Raw genomic sequence first — 23,755 nt, forward strand, 5'->3', positions numbered from 1 at the left:
TAGACTTCCATTTATAGTGCAGATATGTTAGCTGTTTGGTTTGTAGTAATTTTAGGGGGACTGGGCTAGACCTGTTAAAAATTGTGAATTGCTATCATTTTGATTGGTGCACCACCATAGCATTGTTCAAATAAAGTAGCTGATACTTACTGAACACTTTTTTTTATTGAACATTGTACTGAACTCTTTTGTGTAGATTATTACGTGATCAGTATAAGGTCTCACTTGGTAGATAACATTACTATCCCTGGTTTAGAGATGAGGTGACCGAAGCATTGGGATCAGTCCATTTACCCTGGATGGCATAGTCAGTTAGCAGCAGAGCTTGGCCTTGGATTAGTCCAGTCACGGATAGACATTTGCAGCAGGCTTTCTTTGACCCCAGCCAGCTCCCGAATCAAGACATGGAGACTTTTTATCAGTCCCCCTAGCTCTTACAACTTAAATTAACCAGTTTCTCTTCATCCACGCTTCGCCTCAGGGATTTTTATCTTTCTTTCATTTTGTATGCTGTACTCCGTGTCTGTCTTTCTGGCAGCTGCCTGGCTGGCTGGCCCCAAGCATCTCCATCATATTCTCTCTCTCTCTCTCTCTCTCTCTCTCTCTCTCTCTCTCTCTCTCTCTCTCTCTCTCTCTCTCACCTAGATTCCTCCTCCAACTTATTCTCTCTGCCTGCCAGCCCCTCCTATCCCTCTACTGCCTCGCTATTGGCCATTCAGCTTTTTATTAAACCAATTGGGTGCCTTAGGGAGTCAACACATCTTTATGTAATTAAACAAAGGCAACAATCTTTACTTAAATAAACAAATGTAACCCACCTTTACATAGTTAAATATTTCTCAGCAGACTTTATCATCCTGAGAAACATCTTCCCAAGAATCAAATTCCATATTTCTTTTCTTTTTTACTTAATGTATGTGTGGATGGAATGAATCACATGTGTGTCATGACATGGGAATAAGAGGACAGAGGACAACTGACAAGAGTTGGTCCTCCAACATGTGGGTCCCAGGGATTGAACTCTGTAGTGATATTTCTTTCACTTTTTAATAAATAAAGCTAACCAATAAATAAATAAATAAATAAAGCTTGCCTGAAGATCAGAAAGTAGAACAGCCACCCTGGTCAGCCTCCTACACAGATCCCAGTAGCCGCCCGGTTCACCATAGAAGCTGGGTGGTGGTGGTGCACGCCTTTAATCCCAGCCCTAGAGAGGATATAAAACAGGAGGAGACAGCTCTCAGCTCAGTCTCATTCTGAGATTCCTGGAGGCAGGGTCGCCATTTTCGGTCTGAGGTAGAAGTAAGAGCCAGTGGCTGGCTGCTTTGCTTTTATGTTCTTCTGGTTGAACCCCAATATCTGGGTTTTTATTATTTGTGCTACAGAACTCAGGTTGTCCAGCTTGGCAGCAAACATCTGTACCCACTGAGCCAACCTCAAATTCCATGCTTTAAAGGATTTTGTTATGAATCGCATTGTATCTCATATGGGTATCTATAATATAAGAGCAGGAATGCGGATGTGAGCATCCGTATTCAGAAGCCAAGAGTAAAAAGGAAGTGAGGCCATAGTGTGAAGCCTCAACACCTGCCTCAGTGAACCTCCTCCTCAGAGAGGTTTGCAGCTTTCCCAAAAAGCTCCACCAGGTGGGAACCAAGTGTTCAAATGTGAACCTAAGAGATATTTCACTTTCAAATTCCCTACTTTTTTCTTTTGATTTGTTTCCTATTTATTATTCATCAATTAGTTATCAAGCTTGACAAATTTTGTGTTAATATTGGTTTCTCTACCAAATCATCCCTTGCCCTTTGAAGACAGAGTCTCTGCCACTGTTTACTCCGCACCTTTGCCTGCCTCAGAGTGGTCGCGGGCACCTTCATCAGTACCTCGCGGGTTTTCCTTGCCCCCTCCCTGTCCTCTGGACCTCATGGCTCTGCTTTCCATTGGTGAGCTCTTCTCGCTCAGACAGCTTTATTCTTAAAAGCCAACACGTGGACAAGGGCGTGGCTCAGCAGAGGAGGGCAGCTGCTGTGAACACCTGGTGAGAGCCGGCGAGAGTCGACTCCTGGAAGGTGTCCTCGGGGTGCCGAGTGCTGCCGCCCCTCCTGTAACAAGAATAAAAGAAGAAGAAAATAAAAGCCAATGGGGAGCAAACACATTTTTTTTTCTCACTTTTGACTTTTTATGGTCTTACCATATTTTGTCATTCTAAGATTGTTAGTCATATTTAACTTCAGCTGGGTGTGGTGACTCACACCCGTTTCAAGCACTTAGGAGGCTGAGAGAATAAAATTGCTTGAGTTCAAGCCAGGGCTCCAGTGTGAGACCTTCCCTCAAGATGAAAAAAAAAAGCAAGAGAAATTTAACATTTGTATTTGCTTTCTAGGAGTTTCTGGTTAGAGTTTTGTTTGGGCCTGTATTCTTGGAAGGTATGGTGATTCCAACTGTCCTTTCCTTTGTAAAGCCGATAAGCAGCCTTGTGTACTGGGCTTAATTACAGCACTATGGTCAGTTGGCCCTTTTGTTAGGGACTGAACTCTGCAGACCTCAGATAACTGCCTCATCTCTTGTGTCTTTCCAAATTATCCAGAAGTCCATGCTTTAATCCCCGCAAGCCTAACTCTGCCCTGTGATGGACGGGCTTGTTGACACCGAGCTGGAGTGTGCAGTGTTATCCCCTGTATGTTCGGGCCTTGCTGGCCCTGGCCCTGGGTCCTCCCTGGCTCGCACTGCGGAGTGATCCTGCCTTCCATACATGGTGGAAGAGGCCCACTAGCTTGACTGCTGAGAATGAGAGAGGGGACCTAGAGTGTAAGCACATGTCCAGTGTTCTACACCCACCCTGGGTTGGAAACAGCCCTGCGATGGGGTCTTCAGTTTCTGAGGATCCTTCCTACCAGGCGTCCTGTATTCTCTCCTCACAGTGACTTGCATTTATCTTTGTTTCTATTCTGGGTAGTTAGTGCTTGTCTACCTGCCCTGTCTTTACTTTGACGGAATTTCTCCGCTATTACCAGTATTTTTCTTTCCTGTGTGGATTAAAAAAAATCTGCTTTGCTCTTTTTTGACTTGAGTAAAGTTTGGGAAGAAAGCTAAGACAAATGCATACATTCAGTTCAATGAATCTGTTAAAATTTCAGCGGACTATATGGTTGGGGAAACTGACTAAATGGTTGGAAATGGAATTGTTTATAGGCACCCAATATGAGAGAGTATATTTCGTCAACTTGAGCAGCCTTTTATTTGAGGTGTTCAGTTTGGTCATAACAAATACTCTATCTTCTGAGGAAGGCACTAAGGAAGTCGGCATCTAAATACTATCTTCAAGTGGGAGCTTAAGGAGTCCACTTTAACAATCTGGTCTTTTTCTTTTTAGCAGCAAGTATATGTTAATTTTGTAATTCAAAATAGTAAAACTATTAAAAGCTAAAAACGCACCCTGTTTATGAGATGCGTGAGAGACAGTGGGTGTACCTAGGCTGTCCTGGTCTCTGGGAGCTTGTGATAAGGTGTAGAAAGATGCCTGGAAAAGTCTTACAGTTGCGCTTAATCTAAAGGGTGAACTTGCAGTGAGCCAGATGTGGAGGTGTGGATAACCTACCAGACTTCTGCCCCATTGGTCCTTTTGTCTTTAATTTTATACTTTTTCTTGACTTCTTTAGCCATAGTCTATAAAGACAGTAAGACAAACCCAGAAAACTGTGTTTTCTGTCCAGTTCTCCATCCTTTTGCTCAGATTCATGAGAATTTAGGGTTTTTTTTGTCTCCTCCTTTCTATCCTGACATGCATGTCTTCGTAGGCAGTAAACGTCATAAGAGCCTACTGTCCTCACTAATGTGCTGGCCATAGCTGTTGATGCAGAGCTGAGGATAATTTGCTTGTTTACTCTCGAGCGGCTCTCACCGCCCCACTCTGCTCCTCTGTGCTCCTGCATCCTTACCATCTGGAATGTTTCCACTCCTCATATTTGACCGCTTCTTAGAACTTCTGTGATGTCATCTCTCATTTTCTACCTCTAACTTCATACGTGGAAATTCTTACGAATCTCTTCCTTGGGGAAACCCAACCAGTGCCGAGTGAGTTCCCAGGACTTCAAATTTAATGTATGCCAAAAATTAATATTCATCTTCCTCTGAAAAACTGCATGCCACCTGAGTGGATTCACCCTTTCCCCTCCAGTGACCCAAGTCTTGTGTCTCTTAAGTCCTTTTCCCTGTCGCGGTCTTAGCTTACTTACTTTTTTTTTTTTTTTTTAACATTTTCACATCTTCTCTTGTCTTGTTCCTGTAACTGCTACCTTATTTCTAGTTTTCGCTGTCCTTTTCTTTTTCACCTGAATTGTTCATTCTGCTCCTTGAGCCTGTGTTGCTCTATCCTGTTGGTTTCTTGATGCTGGTGTGGTCTTCTCAAAATAGCTTTTGATAGTATCATGATTAAAGACCTTCAACGGTTCCATGCTGGGTACAGGATAAAGCCCCGGAGTCGTGGCTGATGTGCACAGTTGTGTACAATTTACCTTCCACCTTTCTCTCCTGTTTCTTTATCCTCTTTGTTTCTTTACTTCACGACTTAAGAGCTAAAGACATGTATCCTCTTGCACCTGGTGAGAAGTTTGTGCTTATCTTATAAAGGAGGCATTGTAATAAACATTGGGTCTAAGGAATATAATGAAAATAGTTGGATAGGAAAGAAGGGGAAAAATGGAAAAATCCAAATTGTCGCTCAGTATCCTTTGCCAGGTCTTCAGGAGGCCTTCTTAGCCAAGCTGGCTGCATTTCTGCACTTTGCCAGTAGGTGCCACCGTAAAACGCATGCCACACCTTTACCTGAGAAGTGTCTCGGAAGCTTCAGCTTTTCCAAAGTAGATTCTATTGTTATAAGAATTTCACATTGCTGTACTTGGGCTTACTACACAGCTTTTTAATGCATACCTGTGTTGTATATGGACTAAATATATGGCTACAGAATATTAATTTGGCTGGAAATTACTTGTCTCATGTATTGTTCATTATTTTTTTGTTTGAAAAGACTTCAGAAGTATTTTGATACTAGTTATGTGTCTTAAATCATAATTTTAAGAATGTTAAAGCAAATAGTTTCCAAATTCTTGAATATATAATGGGAAAGCCTTATATTTTGTTTAGCAAAATGAAGAGTAATCACTTGCTTGAAAGTATTTGTTCCTATTGTTTAGTATTTTCTTCCATCCATTTAACTTGTAGCTGTGCTTTTCATTACCAGCCTCGTTATATTTTCTGCCTAGGGACTCGAGTGTGATGGAGTGGGAGCTACAGTTCAATTCTTTCCTCTAAATTCTCCGTTTAATGTTTATCTAAATTAGCAAAAACTGTATCTTTTGGGAACGACTCATTCTTCCTTCCTCTCTTCCATTCAAGCTCCCTCTGTAGTTTTAGTACCATTCTTTGTGTGGGACAACAGACTGCACCCTGTCACTTGGATTTTAAATAAACACTGATTGGCCAGTAGCCAGGCAGGAAGTAGAGGTGGGGCAATGAGAATTCTGGGAGCAGGGAAGTTTCAGTCTGCAGTCATCACCCAAATGCAAAGGAAGCCATACACAGAGCAAGCAAGATGTGGCTGCCTCGCCGATAAAGGTACCAAGCCACGTGGCCAACACAGACAAGAATTATGGGTTAATATAAGTTATTAATAATAAGAAGCCTGAGCTAATAGGCTAATCAATTTATGATTAATGTAGACCTCTGTGTATTTCTTTGGGACTGAACAACTTTGGGACCTGTTGGGACAGAAACCTCTGGCAACAATACTCCTCCCCTCAAATGTTTTTTTTTTAATCTTAAAAACCAATGCATAGCTGGGTGGTCTGGAGTACTGGGTTAAAACTTGTGGAGCTTCTAGTTCTAAAAGCAACAGGTTGAATTAAGCTACAGTATTGTCAGCTAGACTAGGAAGTCTAGGAAGGCTTAGGTAGGGAGTGTATGAACTCACCATAGTAGCTGTGTTCACGTTTGCTGCTGGCCAGAATTAACCTTGGCGAGTAGTTAAAGCATATAAATATTTTCCTAGATGCAATCTGGCAATGATTTATACCATCTTGAGAATTCAGCAATTTTCTCTTATCGAATTACCCAAATGATAACCTTTTCTTAGTATTATTTGAAATTTTTATTCTTATAATTTGCAACTAAGAAATTCTTTCATATTTTATTATCCTTTGAATCTCTATCAAAAATATTTTTGATAGTTTATTTGTAGTTTCAATAAACCTATGTAATTGACCTAGCTACTTCAATAAAAGGATAAATTTGAAAGCCACTTGAAAGATCATTATTAATAAAAAGGATTTTTATCAGGCTGGTAATCTAACTGAACATTTCCTAGTTGGCAGACGCATTGCTCATATCGGTCTATAAACCTTGACTTCATATTCACGCTGAGTAAAGGATAGAATAGCTTAAGCACATATATAATGTATTGTAAACAATATTTTTGCAAATTAATGAAACTACCAGAGCAGCAGAAAGTACCAGTGTGCTAATTATGGATTAATTTGGGCTATATTTCACCCAATTTGTCTGTTCTTTTAATAGAAATATGTTTAAAGTAACAGCTGAAAAGAAAGTTCTTATATAAGTGAAGGTGTTCCTAGAATCAGCCTAGACTCTAGTTAGGGAAGTACGGCAGACAGATTCCTTGGAATGTCCCTTTCATTGACAAAAATTAATAATAACAGATAACATTTTTAAGTACTTTTTAATGCTTTGAATGAATGGGCAAATGTGATTTAAAAAAAAAAAAGACCAAGGATCAGGTGAAGAAGAAAAGCCAGAGAGACAAGTCAAAGTAGAACAGGCCAAACAGCGTTCTCAGTGAACTGGATTCTATTCCGTGGGAGGGAAGGATGAGTGTGTGGTTGGGGGTTGTGGACATGTGTGGAATCCAGTGATCAACCCCTTAGGAGCGGTCCGTATTGTGGAACCTGTGGTAGCACACCTATGGTGTGGCCCAGGGCTCTGCCTGTCTCCACCTTCCCAGACCTGTGGTACACTCCACTGCATCAGGCTTGTGATGTGTAAGCTGGGGTTCCAAGCCAGGAACTCATGCTTGTGTGGCCAGCAATTTACCCAATGAGCACTCGCTCCAATCCAGAAATTCCCTTTGTAAAGCCACTAACATCTACAGGACAGCTCAAACTGAGGTCTAATAGGAAGACATGATCACCCTCTAGGGATGATCCCCCAGCGTAAAGACAGACAAGGACTGTGTACCCCATGCAAGGGTTCCTATAGAAACCTAGTCGACTTGCAGGGTGGTGATGGCGAACATCTTTAGTTCCAGAACTCAGGAGGCAGAGGCAGGTGGATCTCTGTGTGTTCGAAGCTGAGTGTTTTGTTCTTGGAGTCTTCAGCTAGAACAGGGCTCCTTCGTTCAACGACTTCCGTTCTCTCCCGCGTGTTCAGTGGAGACCGGCAGTGAAGAGTGTAAATGGAATTCCCCTCTCAGAGCTGACGTGCGCACGAAATGCTTCCCACCTAGCTCTCCATGGCAAGTCCTCTGTGCTACAAAAGCAGCTATATTGTACCCTTCCTGGAGAAAGTAATTCAGTACACAATGAAAAGTAGGAGCGGGAGCGAGGGCCGACGGGATATGATTCCTACGATAGGAGATGTGGGAGAGGCCGGACTTTCCGTCCTCTGGCTGCCTCCTGAGTTTCCTTTTCTATTTGGATCAAATATTTACCCCATCAATCACATTTTCACATACCTGCTAGAATACCTGACTAAGATGTATAACCCGGTGATAAGCTATTGAGGACAGAAACTTAAGTTCATAGTTGTCCTTTATGCTACTACAGAAGAGAAGTATAGTAGCATCCCCAAGGTAAAGAGAGGCAGATTTGCCATGACGCCACGTCACACCAGACACGTCTTCCTGGGCACACCCTTTCCCGGGATACCTCATGGCTTCAACAGAGAGGCCTCATACGCCACTGGACACCACTGACTTCTTCAGAGCAGACCGTCCTACTGTGTTTCTCACACTGGGCCTGTGCCAATACCGGGAGCAGCAGCTGCAGCCCAGAGTCAGGCTCATAAGGAAACACTGACTTCAGGTTTAAAAAAAAAAAAAATTGGTCTATTGGCCCTAAGTCTAGTTTTTGGTTTGCTCGGATCATTACTAACTAACTTAATTTTCTCTTCTGTATATACTAATGCTTCTTGCATGGGTGGGTAAGTATTTCTTTCAGATCTGGCTTCTTTCCTCTTCCCGTCCTGGAAGACCATGTGATCTAGGACAAGGTATTTCATCTCTGTGAAAATGAGTTCAGTGGCAGCTTATTGAGTTGGTTTTAAGATTAAGGCAACATTCTAGACATTCACTGAGAGGCGACTGTTTTTCTTGTCTTAGTAGTGTATAAAGTTACATACTTTACATATATCAGATAAATAGAAATTCATCTGATCTGCATCAATTTCATACATAACTAAAATATTTTTTTTCTCAGCTTTCAAATCAAGGAAGATGTAACTTGTGCCATGCTGGGTTTTAGAAAGGCTTTATTTTGTTGCTCATGGTTTTTCTCTTTCCCTCAAATGCTTTGCTATTTGATCTGCAAGGTCAGAGTTATATTCTTTGAAAGGTGTTAACACTGAAAAATACTTTTCCAGCTTATAAGCTTACTGTCATTTACAAAGCTTTCAGAAGCACACACTTCTTTCTGTTCTCAGCCTGGCAGGGGGCCGGATATTGTCGGTGCTAAAGATGCAGCTGATCAAAGGCCACAACAGTGGAGATCCTTTCTACAAAGCTGTAGAGGAAGTTGTTCGGGATTTGGATCTGAGGATTAAAAATATTATCAGTTCTCAAGAAGGTGTAGCCGTCAGCACCACCGGCATCAGTCCTGCAGCGGTAACGGATTTATTCTTCATTGTCCTTCTGTATGAAACATGATCTCTTCTATTCACTGCGGAAATTGTTTGCCGCCGCTACTCAAGTCAGAAGAATGCATTTTCTCTGTTTTAAGATGATGCCATCAAATTTGATTTTCTCAATAGGATTATGTTCAACTTAGGTAAATCAAAACATCTTTAGAGCAAAGGTGTTTGTTGAAATGAGGCGTTGGATAATCTCCAGTCTATCTTTCAGCACTGGATACTTAAGGTGCTTAGGGCTACTTTTCAATAATAATTTTTATAATATCATTATTTTTCTATTTACTTTGATGTGAAATAATAGTCTGGTTTTGACCGCAATGCTCATCTCTCTGCAGGACAGCAGCGGTCCTATTAGAACAGGTTTTTCCTTCAGAAGTTTACTTTCCATTCATAGAGCTATATAATTGTTATTACTAACTACATTTCCAATTGATTACAATTCAGCCTTCCACAAGCTTGGGAATCTTCTAATTATACAACATATACTTCTTCCTTGGCTTTCTTGCATAGTCAGTTTTAATGGATCATTACTACAGAAATGAACTACTATGATTTTAAATGCAGAACGGAATTTTAGACTATTATGTTGGGTCTATCTTTTTCTTTTTTCTCTTTCTTTTGTTTTTATTTGAGATGAAGTCTTTCTGTGTCGTCCAGGTTGGTTTGGAAGTCACGATGTAGCCCAGACTGGTCTCAAACTCCTATCGTAGCATTGTGAATGCTGGAATTACAGTGTGAACCATTGTGCCTATCTACATTGTGGTATTTATTCGGTTAACAAAAGGCCCTTTTCATTAGGTGTCCCCATGGCAGGCCGTGCATGAAGAAATTCTTCTGCTTTTGCTGTTTATTCATTCTTTCATCCACGGGCCTTGGTGGTCATTTTTATCTATTTTACCACAAAAATGCATGTTCTTAGATTTACTTCAAAGGCTTCATGGGGAAGATTCTGGGATGCTACTCCAATTATTTCATGTGCATGCCAACATTTTGAGTAACTAGCTTGGCACAAAACACAAGAAAGCTATCGCTGCAAGTGTAAGCCAGGAACCACTGCCATCTGAGATCACTCGGAGTACCAGTTTCTCATCTGCAGGCAAACAAAATCCTGACGCAAACCACCTGTTCCCAGTCTTACGTTTTCCACTAAATCACGGACTTTGAAAACATCATCAAATAACACTCAGCGAAGGTACTATTAGCCTGTAGCCCTCTCTGATACTGATGTAAACCTGTGGTGAGTACTAGGTCAGCGTAGGCTCTGGGTTTTAGTTTGAGTGCAGCTGTGCGTTACAGTTTGTCTGGTAGCCTTAGCTGGCAGAGACGGAGAGGCCAAAGCCGTGTTGGTAAGTGCTGAGGCAGCTGTGTTACAGTTTGTCTGGTAGCCTTAGCTGGCAGAGACGGAGAGAGGCCAAAGCCGTGTTGGTAAGTGCTGAGGCAGCTGTGTTACAGTTTGTCTGGTAGCCTTAGCTGGCAGAGAGGGAGAGAGGCCAAAGCCGTGTTGGTAAGTGCTGAGGCAGCTGGCACAATCCACCGAAGCCCTGAAAGAGTAGCTCTGATGTGTAGGACAGTGTCCCTCACCTCAGTGGACAAGGCGCTGCCATTGCTCTTTGGCAAGTGAGAACATCTTGGGTGTAGGGAAGCTGAGTATTTCTCAGAGTCCCGTACTACATAATTTGTAGGGTATTTCTAGCCCAAGAATTCCCGGGGGTTGATATCCATGTGTCTCTGTATATGACACGGTACCATGCATTGCCACCTCCTCCTTTATTCTGTAATTACTCCTTTCCCGGCTCTCCCTTTTAATCTGTTTCAGCACTGTTAAGTTCAGACCATTTCATTTCAAAACTAAGTTATTGTAATCTTTTAATTTGCTGTAGCTGTGTCCATATTTGACAAATTTTACCCTAAAATATATTTTACACATTGCTGTTGTTGATTTTTCTAAAGTCTAACTAAATAAGATTATTGTATTTACTTGCTTAATAAAGCAGACTGCCCTATAACTTCCATGCATAGATGCGTAGTTTCTTCACACTCCCTTGAACTCTTCCTTCTGACCAAGGTGCCTGGACCTGTCCTAGCCCCTGGTCTCCACAGCTCCTTCCTCTCTGTGAGCTGTCCTAGTCCCTGGTCTCCACAGCTCCTTCCTCTCTGTGAGCTGTCCTAGCCCCTGGTCTCCGCAGCTCCTTCCTCTCTGTGAGCTGTCCTAGCCCCTGGTCTCCGCAGCTCCTTCCTCTCTGTGAGCTGTCCTAGCCCCTGGTCTCCGCAGCTCCTTCCTCTCTGTGAGCTGTCCTAGCCCCTGGTCTCCGCTGCTCCTTCCTCTCTGTGACTCCTCTTAGCTCCATTCTCTCCACAGCTTTCTCACCATGATGAGTTGGGTGTTTCTACCACACTGTGCGTGTGTGTACTGGAAATATCACTTCACTCTGTAACGTAACTTTTTGCTGACTTATTTGTCTTATCAAGCAGGCCATGATTTCTCTGAAGGTAGTGCTTTTCACCTTAGAAGCCTTAGTTTCTTAAAATAATGCTTAGAACATAGGGTAATCATGACTTTTCATTTGATTAAGCCTTTCGTTTTGCAATTTTGAGATAGGGTCTAATTATAACCAGGCCGATCTTAAACTCATGTAACTGAACTAGTCTCACACTCATGCTCCTGCCACCCCATCCCCGTGCTGGGGAAACAGGCCTGCACCACATCTGACTCTTGATCAGAGCCTAAGTTCATGGAGGTTTGCTTTGGATTGCCAGAGCCCTGCCCTTTTGTACAAGAGAAAAAACACACAGATATTAAAAGATAAGTCGTGGGGTTGAGGCTAACTAGATAGCGATTAGATTTTTCTGTCTTAAGCCTAATGTTATTCACATCAGAAACAAATGTCATCCTTTGACGATATTCTTATATGTCTGAAAATTGGTAAAATTGATTATAGTGTGGGTTAAAGGAGAAATGTCTAGATAGCTTATATCTATAGCTGATTTTCTGTGATTTAAAGCAATAAAGAAAGAAAAATGACATTTGAAATGGAAATTCATGACTGATTCACCTAGATGAGGTGATTATTATAATTTAAAATTAATTTTTGTTCTAGCCAAAATCTTTTGCCATAAACCATGACACTGCATACTGCGGCAGAGATGCTGTGAAAATTTTGCTGGTTCTTTTGGATGAAGACGCGGCCAGTGCTCCAACCAGAAACAGAGCAGAACTTTTATATAACGACGAGAGCGCAGTGCCACACAGCGGGGCTTCTTTTCTCACGCTCTTCAGGTGTGTGGTGTGGCAGCTGTACGTGTGTGTGTGTGTGTGTGTGTGTGTGTGTGTGTGTGTATGCACACATACCTTGCTGATTATCAGGAATTTCTACCTATGATAGACTTGGAAGCAGCTGGACAATATGGAAAAAGCAAACAAAAAATAAAGGAAAATTGGACATTTCACTGTAGCACAGTTATATTTATAATGTAGCACTTAGAGGTGTGGCAGGTGATTTGGGTTCTAAGTGTTTTGCTGTAAAAATACTTGTTTTGGTATGCGTCAGGAACCTTGTTAAACCGCAGTCCTTCAAGCGGTTCCTTTAATAGTGTCCGCACCGTCTAAGTGGAGAATTGAGACTTCAGAGCATGTCATGATATTCCCCAGAGAGCTCAGTTAACAAGTAGCCAAGGTTTCCTCTCCCAGCCTTGAAGTCTTTCTTTGTGGACCACTGTTCTGCATAAGAATAGGACGGACGTGCACACCGTATTCATAGCAGAATCAGCATCTGTTGGGTCCTTGCGCATTGCAAAGGAAAGGATTTGTGTAGTAATAAGGGCGACGCGGCTGCATTCCCAGCACCCCAGCCGCCTGCTCGGCTAGCTTATGCCAGAAATAACAACACACAAACTGTATTCATTTAATCACTGCTTGGCCCATTAGCTTTAGCCCTTACTGGCTAATTCTGATATCCCGATCAACCCATCTCTAATAAACTGTAGCACCGGTCTTACCGGGAAAGATTCTAGCCTATGTCCTTCCTGGGTTGGAGCTTCATCCGTGTGTCTGCCCAGGAGAGCGGAGCATGGCGTCTCTCTGAGGCGTCTGCTCCCGAGAGAAGAGCTGTCGAGTCTGAGCTCACTTCCTCTTCCTCTCAGCACTCCATTCTGTTTACTCCACCTACCTATGTTCTAACCAATAAAATGGGCCAAGGCAGTTCCTTTATTAGCCAATGACCTTCCTCCATCAGATTTGCTAGGTGCGTGTTGGAGTTGTACACAGACCTTGATGCTGCCTTGCTCTTGCTGCAGCAGCTGTAATAAATACCATCCATAGACTGCTACCATTGCTGTTAACCCACAGAAACCTAGTGTAAAGTGAGAAGCGCAGATGCGGCATAGATGGGCTCTGTTAACTCTGACAGTGTTGTTTTCCCTAGATGACCTTTCTGTAGTGTGCGTCCGTTAGTGGTCGCTCGTTGTCCCTTTCCTACCAGGTGTTTGTCCTACATCGTCTCCTGGAATCTTTATCACGATTACAGCTTTTTTTTTCCTTGTAGATGTTTATGGGAGTAGAGAGAACACTAATTTAAAAGCTACTCTGGTTTATGAGTGTCATAGTTCATTTTAGTTACTACCAAAAGATGTCTTAGACTGGGTGATTGATAAATAAATTCATTTCTTATAGTTCTGGAGCCTAAAAATTTAAGATCACAGTGTCAGCAGATTGACTGCTGTTTGTAGGCAGAGGCCTGCCTGTTCCTCATGAGTTGCACCTGCTCATGCTTCTTACTGTGGTAGAAAATTTGAAAGGACAGCAGTGGCCAAACAGGGTCTCAAGCTCTTGTATAAGGACACTAGCCTGAACACCTTCTAAAGGCCTTCCCTCTTAATATTGTTTCATTGGCAATTAAATATCAATATAATTTTGAAAGGACAGAATCATTCAAGCTCTATTAATTCGTGTCTTTTTTTATTTCTTATATAGGTCTCCCACACAAGTAGATGATACATCAATTAAACCCCTCAGAGAGCGAATCCGTAAGTCAGTACAAGCAGAAAAAGTTAAGGTATAATAAAGTTTAATCATAAAATGGTAAATATTGTTTTATTTTGGAAGAAATAAATATGCAGACCTGGGTCGGATATTGTAAATATGCAATTCGTGTAACACAATAAGAAGGAAGTGAAAAATAAGCCATGACAATGACAGTTGGTATAGAAAAGCATTGTTTTCACATAATCTTGACCTATCTGTAGCTTTTTAATTTACTGGAGTAAATGAAAGAAAGGCATACGCAGTCGCAAATGTTACGCCATTGTCTATGGCACGAGTGAGAGGAAAAGTAAGGAAGCTGTAGGATAGAAACCAATAAATAGTAGTTTATTTTTAAAGATTTTTTTTTTATAGGAAGAGAGTAAAGAAACTTGATATGTCACTTACAAATAGAAAACTATCTGAGCTGGGTGTCCTGGGCGTCTCCATGATCCCGGCAGCCTTACACTCTGGTGTCTAAGGCAAGGAGGATCTCAAGTTCTGGGCCAGCCTGGGTGCATGGTGAGATCATGTCTTAAGCAAGCATATAGGCAGAAAACCCCTCAATGTAGTCTACTCCCTCCATTCCAAGATCAGATAGAACTCTTATGCTTTTTGTATTTTGATATGTATTTCGTGGTTAATCATTTTTTTCCTCACCTGTACCTGGCCTTCTTGCTGTAAGAACATGCTACCTTGTAACTGTAGTGTTCTGAGTTGGATCTGTCACCGAGGGCTTTGGAAGTTCTCTCTGTGGTGCCTGAAGAGGGCCTCTAACAGGAGACATGGTCACACTGGTTCTCAACAACATGGAATGGGAATCAAAAGCTTTGCTTACATTGTGTATTAAAAGTAAATGAAGTAATTGTATAAGAAAATTTCTGTTCTTGCTACACATGAAATTGAGAAAGGCATACTATCCTAAACAGCATAGTTACTGTCTTTTTATTGGTGTTTCCTATAGGTGATGCGCTAATGGGTACAGGTGACATGTAGGTGCCACCACCCTCTGACCTACATCGTCTTGCCATACTTTTTATAACTTGTTTGTCTGAGGAAGGGGATCAGAGAGTGTCACTATGTGGCCCAGGCTGGATGGAACGCTATACTACCTCAGTCTACAGAATACTAATTAGAAGCGTACACCATTGCATTTATTCCTCGTTATAACTTTATAAACACGTTTCTAAGTCTTTGTGAGCAGTAGAAAGAGTTGCCGGAAATCTTAAGTGACCGGAAGACTTGTGGTGAGCTGATACAGCCGAAGTTGTGTTCCCAGGGACCACAGGTGCCCAGTGAGAAGGGAGTCTTGCCACGGTCAGCTCCCGGGGACCGCGGGTGCCCAGTGAGGAGGGAGTCTTGCCACCATCAGCTCCCGGGGACCGCGGGTGCCCAGTGAGGAGGGAGTCTTGCCAACGGTCAGCTCCCGGGGACCGCGGGTGCCCAGTGAGGAGGGAGTCTTGCCAACGGTCAGCTCCCGGGAACCGCGGGTGACCAGTGAGGAGGGGCTTGTCACTCTCAGCTCCCGGGACCACAGGTGCCCAGTGAAGGGAGGCTTGTCACTCTTTTCTAGTTTCTGTCAAAAATAGCTTTCCAGCCGTGTGCATTTTTACACCTTTTTTTCTCCCCAGCTTCTCACTTCTTTGTGATTAACAGGCTGTAGTTGTCTAGTTCTTCAGTGAAAAATATGGAACAAAATTTTTCTAATATGGGAATGGCTTTCATTAGTTTTAAAGATAATTTATCGCTCAAAATGAAATTGGCTTTTATGAAGCAGCTGGAAAGGTGGCCATTCCCGTATCTCTCAAGCTACGGTCAGTGATTTTATTGCTGTCACCTTTGCAAACATCTGAGTGAATTAGAACACTAGTCCCTGGTTATATGGCATAAAATGTAATTACTAAATATAATATATAATTACATTTTAATCAGTAAATACTCTTAGTAATATCCAGCATAATGTAAATATAATTTGAAGTGTTAAAAGGCCGTGAGGTGACTTCTAATGGTTTGGGGAATTCTCCGCATCATCATCAATGGTTATGGACTAAGTGCGATTGATGATGTATCCGCATTTTATGTATAGACCAGGCAGGAATCCTGGAATGTGCTCCTGCTCCTGGGATAGCTCAGCAGTCTCACTGCAGAATGCACTTCCAGACTGCGTGTTTTCCCGTCCTAGTTCATAGGCTGACTTTCCTTCTTCCTTCCCCGCCTCGCCCTCCAGTGTCTCCACGCACGTGTAACCCAGGCTGACCTTCAGCTTCCGAGCCTCCTGCTTTAGTCAGAGTTAGGGCTACAGCTGGACGTCGCCATGCCCTCTCATTATCAACTTTATCTGTCTGATAACTTTTCTTCATTTATGAGAAAGTCGGGCTTTCATTTCTTATCTCTGAGGTTAAATGCAAGTGTATAATGTGAAATTTTCACCATTAAGACTCTTTGTTAAGTCTTTCTAGAATGGTACAGTTAAAAACTCTTTCTGGTTTCCCCAAATATTTGTTTTAACTAAGAAATAATGTCTTCCCATGTTGTTTGTGCTCCCCTCGCTTAACATTTGCTATTTCCGTCTCTTTGAACATCTCCATTCCCATTTTTGCCTTAGTATTTCTCCTCCCACCACGGTCTTTAATCACACGCGCTACTTTTCTTTTGGATTTCTTTTTAAAAATACAATATAGAACTCCCATTTTTTATGGTTGTGTGTATGTATTCAGTTATCATAACATTCACTCCAAAGCCGCCCAAAGGAATGTATTACAAGACCTCTAGAATATAAAATTGAATTTTATAACTGTTATAAAATATAAAACATATGGATAAAGCTAGGTATTGCTAACAAGCACTAAGAGACTAGCCGTAGTAACAAGTGAGTTCCAAAACTGTAACAAATCTAGACAGAAGTTCCCAGTGAGTGCTGTTATTTGTAAGAACCGCCTTTATAGTATGTGTCAGTTACTAGGGAGCGTGTCTATAACTAAATGGAAAATAAGACAAAATATAACTGCATTTTTTTCTTTGTGTTACCAGATGAGGCAGACCTTAATTAGATCACAGTTTGCTTGTACGTATAAAGATGACTGCTCGATGGGCAAGAATAAATGGAACGGTAATTCATCATCAGAGCCAGCTCATGCTCTGCGCTTGGAAAATGATGTTTCTGGTAATTAACCTTGTTTGAATAATTAGACAACCAATTATTTTCACAAATACTAGGAAATGTAAAGACTTGTTTTTAAGGCCTGTATTTGTTTAAGAAATTGAATCTAAGTACAAATTTATGGATAGGAATAGGATATGATTTAACCTAACTAACTGGATTTAAAAAATAATTTAAAGTATTTACCTGTTGTATTTTTACATAGATATTCATTGTTTGGGGTGAGATGTGGCATAGTAAAAAGACAATATAGTTATTTCTTGACATTTGATTGGGTGGGATTATTATACATGTCTTTAGATGCTCTAGCCATTTTAATGATTATTTTATATGTCTCGTGATTTGTAATACTAAGTATTATATGATTCCTTTCCCCTTGTCATTTTAAGGTGCCCTTTCTTCTGTTGGAAGAATTGAAACAAGTTCTGAAAGTGTGCATCAGGACAGAAGTAAAGATGGCAAAAAACCTAGAAAACCTACAGAAAATAAAATACCCAAAAGGAAGCAGGTGGATCTAGACAGCGACAGTGTCCCCTGTGATAATGGAAATGAACCGTACCAACATAAACTTGTTAAGTTCCCGAAAGTGCCCAGTGACTCACACAGTAAGGCTGGCGGCAAACCAGCCCACGGAGCAAAAGGCAGTAGGTGCATTGCCAAGGTCAAACTGATTCCTGGCCAGACCAAGTTAACTCAGTTTTTTAGGCTGTGATTTTTGTCATCTGTGTGCTTTAGATTTGTGTACAGAAGACCATTCACCAAAGCCATGAGCTAACTTTTAAATATCGCGATGTAAATTCTGATGCTTTATTATTTTGATAGATGTATGAGAGGCGCACATGTTAACCGCTGTCCAAAAATACCAGCACGTCAGGATTATGCAGGAATTCCATAAAGTTTAATGCACAAGCCAAAGCATGTCATGTAGGTCATTACGTCTTCACTATTTCTAAACAGACATTTAGGATGACACACAGGTCATATCAACACTAAGGGCTTTTCTCTCCCCTTGCAATGAATTGCGTTCTTCTGGAAGGACGGCGTGGACCAGCAGGACTCAGACTTGCCAGCAGGGCCGGTAGACTCTCCCCAGCATACACCTGAGCACTGAGAGGGAACAAATGACAGCGCAGTTACCACACAGAAGGAAGGAAAGTTGTGGAGCTGTTTTAATATGTTCGGAATAAATCAAACCACAATTATGACTTTTAGGAATTTCCCATTTTGACAGGGTCACCTGAACCCGTGTTCCTACTACACTTTGATATGGTCAGATCCAAGTCAGTTAAGCTCAGACCGCTTTTTATAGAATTAAAATGTAGGAATTGAAGTTTTAAAAAGCTACTCACTGTCAAAATCTCTCCTTCCTATGGGAAATTTAGCTGAGTTTTCTTCATCCCCAATTTCTCTCTTTTCTTGTGTTGACTCAGAATTCTGAACTCCATTCTCAGCTGGAAAAGCTACTGATCCTTTCAGAGCAAGATAAGGTTTTACAGCCAGATTCAGTGGTAGACCATGACTTAGGAGATTCTGTTTGGAGCCTGGGTTCTGTAAAGAGAAGGTTGGTTTGTGTTCCAGCTGTCGTCTTGAGCACAGACAAGCTAAAGTACCGTTGCCCAGCCTGCGGATCAGTTCTAAGATGCTCTACACTGTTTTCCACTTCTAAAATATCCTCGATACAAGAAACACAGTTTTTGATAAGATGGGGAGGTACCTGGTATGTGTGAAATGGTACTAGTTATCTGAACGCATACTGTGACTCTGTCGGCAGTATTCCCATTTATAAAATTAAAACACCAAGTTTACCTCTAGGTGATTTATGATATAAAAGTCATTTTCCTTCCTGTGGTAATAAAATCAGACTGCATGGACTTACCTTTGAATTCTTGTTCTCCTCGTCGCTCAAGAAGCCGCTGTCGTCGTTTTTATATTGTTCCAGAGAGGGAGCCACAAGCGATCTTTCTGCGGCGTCTTCCTTCTGGAAGGCTTTCCCCATCCTAAATGTATTAAATACCATGTCGTCTTCTAAATTTCTTATGGACTTGGAAGCTGAAAGTAAAATACCTTGAGAAAACAGAGACACAGTCAGCATTAATATGTAGGAAGAGAGACTCATTTTTGCCATCCTTAGTGTGATGCTTGCATAAAGCGAAGCAATAATGTGTAAAATGAAAAATTCCGCACGCTGACAGTGGCTGATTCCCTGCTTTTATATGTTTTCTGCTTGAATAGAAAACACTTGAAGGACTTATCTTTTAATCATTTGGAAGTGACTCATTGTGGAGGGCCTAGCCTTTTGTAAAGCTGCTAATGCCTGATTGCTTGGGTTTTAGTGCCCTGTTGTTTATATTGTGTGTGAATTTTCTCAGAATCTGATTAAGGCCTTTGGTAGACGGCTTTCTGTTGAGTAGATTATAGGCTCTCGAAAGTGGGTTGTTATTAAGGAAGACCACAGGACACCAGGCTCTTTTAATAAGACTGTTTCCTTCTTTGTGGTTTCCGATTAAGCTATTAAAACACAAGTTACTTCATTCACGGATGATAAGGATAAAGTTTTATGCTCTTTTAATCCTTCTTAAATAGAAGTTATCTCCAGAAAAGAATTTTATTTTATAAATACTTGATATGATCTTTTGTGATCTAAAGTACATACACTTGTCAGTATTAACAAAATAAACAAACCCAAAACCTCTTCACTTCATCCAAAACTCATCTGTCAGGTGTTTCATCTCAGTTCCAAGAGGACAATAAATATTTATTAGTGAATTTAGTAACTAAACGATAAAAAGTCTGTGAAAAAATATTGATGGCTTCCATAGAGCTTAATTTTAGAAGCTTTATGCTTTTGCTTTGTTTCTTATTTATTGAGACTGGATCTTGCATTGTAGCCCTGGCTAGATTTAAATCTATGGCAATCCTCCTGCCTCACCCTACCAAAGTCTGGGATTGCAGGTAGGTGCTATGCTACCACAGTGAGCTTAGAAATTGTTTCTTTTAATCACACGCTTCAGACTTAATTTGTAAGATTTTAGTACATTCTCATGCAAGTCTGTGTGTGTGCGTGTGTGTGTGTAGTCTCTAGGCCATAGTATATGTCTGTGTTGGGTTTTAGAAATGCTTTTGTTTAACAGGGCACAAGAACCTGTTGCCCCGTGTTTGACCCTGACAGTACTTGAGTATCTCCTTACGCTTTGGGGCTTTTCTCTTAGCTGTTGTTCTATGTGTCCTCTCCCCTCCTCCTGAGCTTTGAACCTGGGGTTGCATGTGCTGGCTACATGCTCTGTTCACTGAGCGGTATCTCTAACCCTTCTAGTTTTCGTTCTTTAGGTGGTGTGGCCCTGTTTGCCAGCGGGGCCTTGAACTCACTCTGGAGTCGAGGCAGGCCTTGAATTGTCAATCCTTCTTAGCATTCAGAGCTGCTAGAAGGGCTGCCCGACTTTGCTGTCTTTTGCTAATTGATTATGAGCACCCTGTGTACACTATTCTGGACATTATTTGTTAGATATGCATGTTGGAAATATTTTTCTTGGTTTGGGTCTTGTTATTTCAACTTCTTTGTGGTGTGTTTTGGTGACCTCGACTGCTTAATATTAATATATAAATTTTTCTTCATATTTACTTATTCTTAATATGTGCTTTCTCAAGACATTTTTTCTAACTCTGAGATTATTAATGTATTTCCATATGTTGTATTTTTAAACTTAAATATTTTTATTTTCACATTTGTCATTTATTAATTAATTCTAAATTATTTAGAATGTTGCAAATGGTAGTGTATTTAGGCTTTTGAGTTTCCGGTGTCTACATGTTTCCTGGGCCATTATGCATCCTCTTCCTGTTGATCTGCGGCTTACCTGTGCAGTGTGCCAGGCTTCCTAGAACGTGTGGGTCCTTTTCTGAAGTCTTCGCTCTGCTGTCACATCGACAGACTTATCAATTTATATTTTAATGTTGAAGTGGGTGAAGCCTCCCAGCCATTTCATCTGCTGTTGACTTTCGTGAAGCAGCTCCTTGGCTATTCTTGGACAGTTCTTCGTTCCGAAGCACAGGGATTCCTTATAGACTGTTTATGAAGACACACTAGCCCAAACCTCCAGCTAGTGTTGAAAGGGAGGACACAGACATCTGCATAGTAATCGTTTTACAGAGCATAGTGACGCTTTGCCCTTGAGCACGACCAAGGTCTCCTGTGGACTGTCGAAAGGGTAGGAGATTCCCTTCTGTTTTTGCCTTACTGACATTTTTTTTTATCAGAAATTGCTGGTTTTTATTGAATGCTTAGTATTCTGTGTATTTTGGAAATGATCGTATAATTTTTTTCTTTAGTCTTTAGTGGGCTAATAGATTTTCTCTAGTACTAAAATTTTCATGTGCTGGAAAATATTCAACCTAGAAATATTTCATTTGGTTATTTTAAATTTATTATCATGAATGAGATCTATAAGTTCTCTTTAATACTGAATTTGTCTGAGTTTGGCATTAGATTGTAATAATTTCATAAAATGTAGGAAGGGAAAGTCTTGGGCTGGAGAGATGGCTCAGAGGTTAAGAGCATTGCCTGCTCTTCCAAAGGTCCTGAATTCAATTCCCAGCAACCACATGGTGGCTCACGGCCATCTGTAATGAGATCTGGTGCCCTCTTCTGGCCTGCAGATGTACACACAGACAGAATATTGTATACATAATAAATAAATAAATGAATAAATAGAAAATGCGTGTCTATGTCAATCGCCTTTTTAAAAAAAAGAAGAAGAAGGGAAAGTCTTTTCCTTTACTGTACACTATTTGGGTGTGGTTTTCCCATAGTGGAATTTAAAATCGTTTTTGTTCTGAAAAGCTAGAAAGAGGTATTCAACCTCTCTGTTCTTTGTTTTAAGAATTTATTGTCTATGATGTGTGCAAAGTATATTTTATCAGGTAGACATAATTAATGTTCAGTCACCCGGGGCTATTAAAATTATAATAGGTAAGTGTTTTCTGGGTGTTATATAAACAAAAATCTCTCCTTTCTTAGAGAGTGCTTATCGGTTTTTTGCTGCTGGTTTATTTACTTTTAATCTTAATGCTGTTACCTGTGGCCTGCTTTGTTTTCCAGACCTAAAACCTGCTTGGAGGTGTGTGCATGATCCATAGAAGTGCTTATTAATACTAACTTTTTCTTCTGAGCTGCTGTTGGAGTATGATAAGTATTAATAATTATGTATTTTGTTTTAAGTTTCCACTGGCTGAATTGTTTTGGCTAGGTCTCCTCTAAGATTTGAGCCAAATCCAAACCATTCTGACAGTTTAAAAAATTAGTTAGTGTTTTCCTTTATTTTGCTTAAACTGTTTTAGCCTCTGAGCAATATGAGGTTTTCTCATAGCCATTTAATGACAGAGATAGTTTCCAGTTCTTAATGATAACTCTTTTCACATCAGCCACTCTGATGTGCAGTGGAGCATGGCAGATTTCTTTTTTATTGATGCTGAAAATTTAGTTCCCCAAGCAGTAGAAAGCAACTTTGAAGAAGAAAAAACTATTGCCAGATGGAATTGTGTGGTTCAGGAAACCTGGGTAAGTACTAGGTTCATACCAAACGCAGCTTCATTTTCTGAAGGACTACTATGAATACTGTCTTTGTTTGTAAATCATTTTATTATTAATCTTTCTTCCAGTTAGCGTACTGTTGCTATGTGACGAGAATAAATTTGCCGAGAATCTTGTCAGGTGGGCACCGGTTTACTAAGAATGAAGAATTTCTTGCTGATTAAATTTCTCAGTGTAAGCACCAAGGTTGTTTCAGAACTTCCGTGTGTAGAAAAACAGTGCTTTAGGAAAAATTCTTTCTTGTTGAACTTGAGTCAGTAAAAATAAGTAAATATAAAAATAATTACTGTGGATGTTCAAATAGACAGAGAAACATTAAACTCCTAAAAGTTGTTCATCCCAGAAGAAATCCACACACAGGTCTACTGCGAACGGAGTCTTGAAATGTAACACATCTGTACCAAGAGGACCCACATCTGAGTCAGCCCAGGATGCTTTAGGCTGATGGGAGCTTCTCTTGGGAGCCCTCTATTGGGTCTGCCGAGAATTCGGGCCAAGGCCTTAAATTCACCAGCAGGTTTAATTTGAAAAGACATTTTTGTTTGTTTTCAGTTGTTTCTGAACAAAACACTCAGTTGTTTTCTTTGCTGCAGATGCAGTGAATAGCATGGATATTTCCACCTAGGTTGTATCCCTTGGTTCTTTCTACCTTTTCTGTATGAGATGTTGCCTTTTGTTAACTGAGTTGTAAGAGTTAATTATGAGTATATTGTTTTTTGTGTGTGTGTGTGTGTGACTGTTATCTCTCAGTCTGCCTTTAACTTAGTTGAATTTTTGTGAGCATAAAAGCTTCCTTTTGAGATATTTTGATTGAGGGAGCCATTATGGGACTAGCAAGAAACCTGGCACTAGATAATTTCCCAGGAATCCACAAGGATGACCCCAATTAAGACCTTAAGCAATAAAGGAGGGGGTGTCCAAACTGGCTTTGCCCTATAGTCAGACTGATGAATATCTTAAATATCACTATAGAACCTTCATCCAGCAACTGATGGAAACAGAGGCAGAGACCCACGTTGGAGCACTGGACTGAGCTCCCAAAGTCCAGTTGAAGAGTGGGAGGAGTGAGAAC

General features: G+C 40.9%; 2 protein-coding genes across 4 annotated transcripts in view; one reads left to right on the top strand and one right to left on the bottom strand.

Moving 5' to 3' along the window:
* Parpbp (PARP1 binding protein) overlaps positions 1-17,966 on the top strand; it is a 40,909-nt gene extending 22,943 nt beyond the window's left edge. For all 3 annotated transcript variants that reach the window (XM_075954413.1, XM_075954412.1, XM_075954414.1), the window contains 5 exons: positions 8,713-8,893; positions 12,018-12,196; positions 13,889-13,970; positions 16,967-17,099; positions 17,486-17,966. In XM_075954413.1, the coding sequence (XP_075810528.1) occupies positions 8,713-8,893; positions 12,018-12,196; positions 13,889-13,970; positions 16,967-17,099; positions 17,486-17,808 (898 nt within the window). In that variant the 3' untranslated portion in view covers positions 17,809-17,966. The remainder of the gene's footprint in view (positions 1-8,712; positions 8,894-12,017; positions 12,197-13,888; positions 13,971-16,966; positions 17,100-17,485) is intronic.
* A 6-nt stretch (positions 17,967-17,972) lies between these two features.
* On the bottom strand, positions 17,973-19,277 carry Pmch (pro-melanin concentrating hormone). The gene is made up of 3 exons (XM_075954416.1): positions 18,973-19,277; positions 18,446-18,644; positions 17,973-18,203 (listed from the first exon to the last, which is right to left on the bottom strand). The coding sequence occupies exons 1-3, from the start codon at positions 19,219-19,221 to the stop codon at positions 18,154-18,156; spliced, it is 498 nt and encodes a 165-aa protein (XP_075810531.1). The 5' UTR covers positions 19,222-19,277; the 3' UTR covers positions 17,973-18,153.
* Between the last annotated feature and the right edge of the window lie 4,478 nt (positions 19,278-23,755).

This window comes from Microtus pennsylvanicus, chromosome 20 (genome assembly GCF_037038515.1).
Source record: "Microtus pennsylvanicus isolate mMicPen1 chromosome 20, mMicPen1.hap1, whole genome shotgun sequence".
Taxonomy (NCBI): Eukaryota; Metazoa; Chordata; class Mammalia; order Rodentia; family Cricetidae; genus Microtus; species Microtus pennsylvanicus.

Excerpts from the sequence above, each read along its gene's own strand:
- Pmch (XM_075954416.1), bottom strand. The coding sequence starts at position 19,221 with ATGGCAAAAATGAGTCTCTCTTCCTACATATTAATGCTGACTGTGTCT. Across the intron at positions 18,645-18,972 it reads AGGAGAACAAGAATTCAAAG|AACCCAGGCTCCAAACAGAA; the intron begins GTAAGTCCATGC and ends TTCTCTTTACAG. Across the intron at positions 18,204-18,445 it reads AGGAAGGAGAGATTTTGACA|TGCTCAGGTGTATGCTGGGG; the intron begins GTGAGTAGCTTT and ends GTTCCCTCTCAG.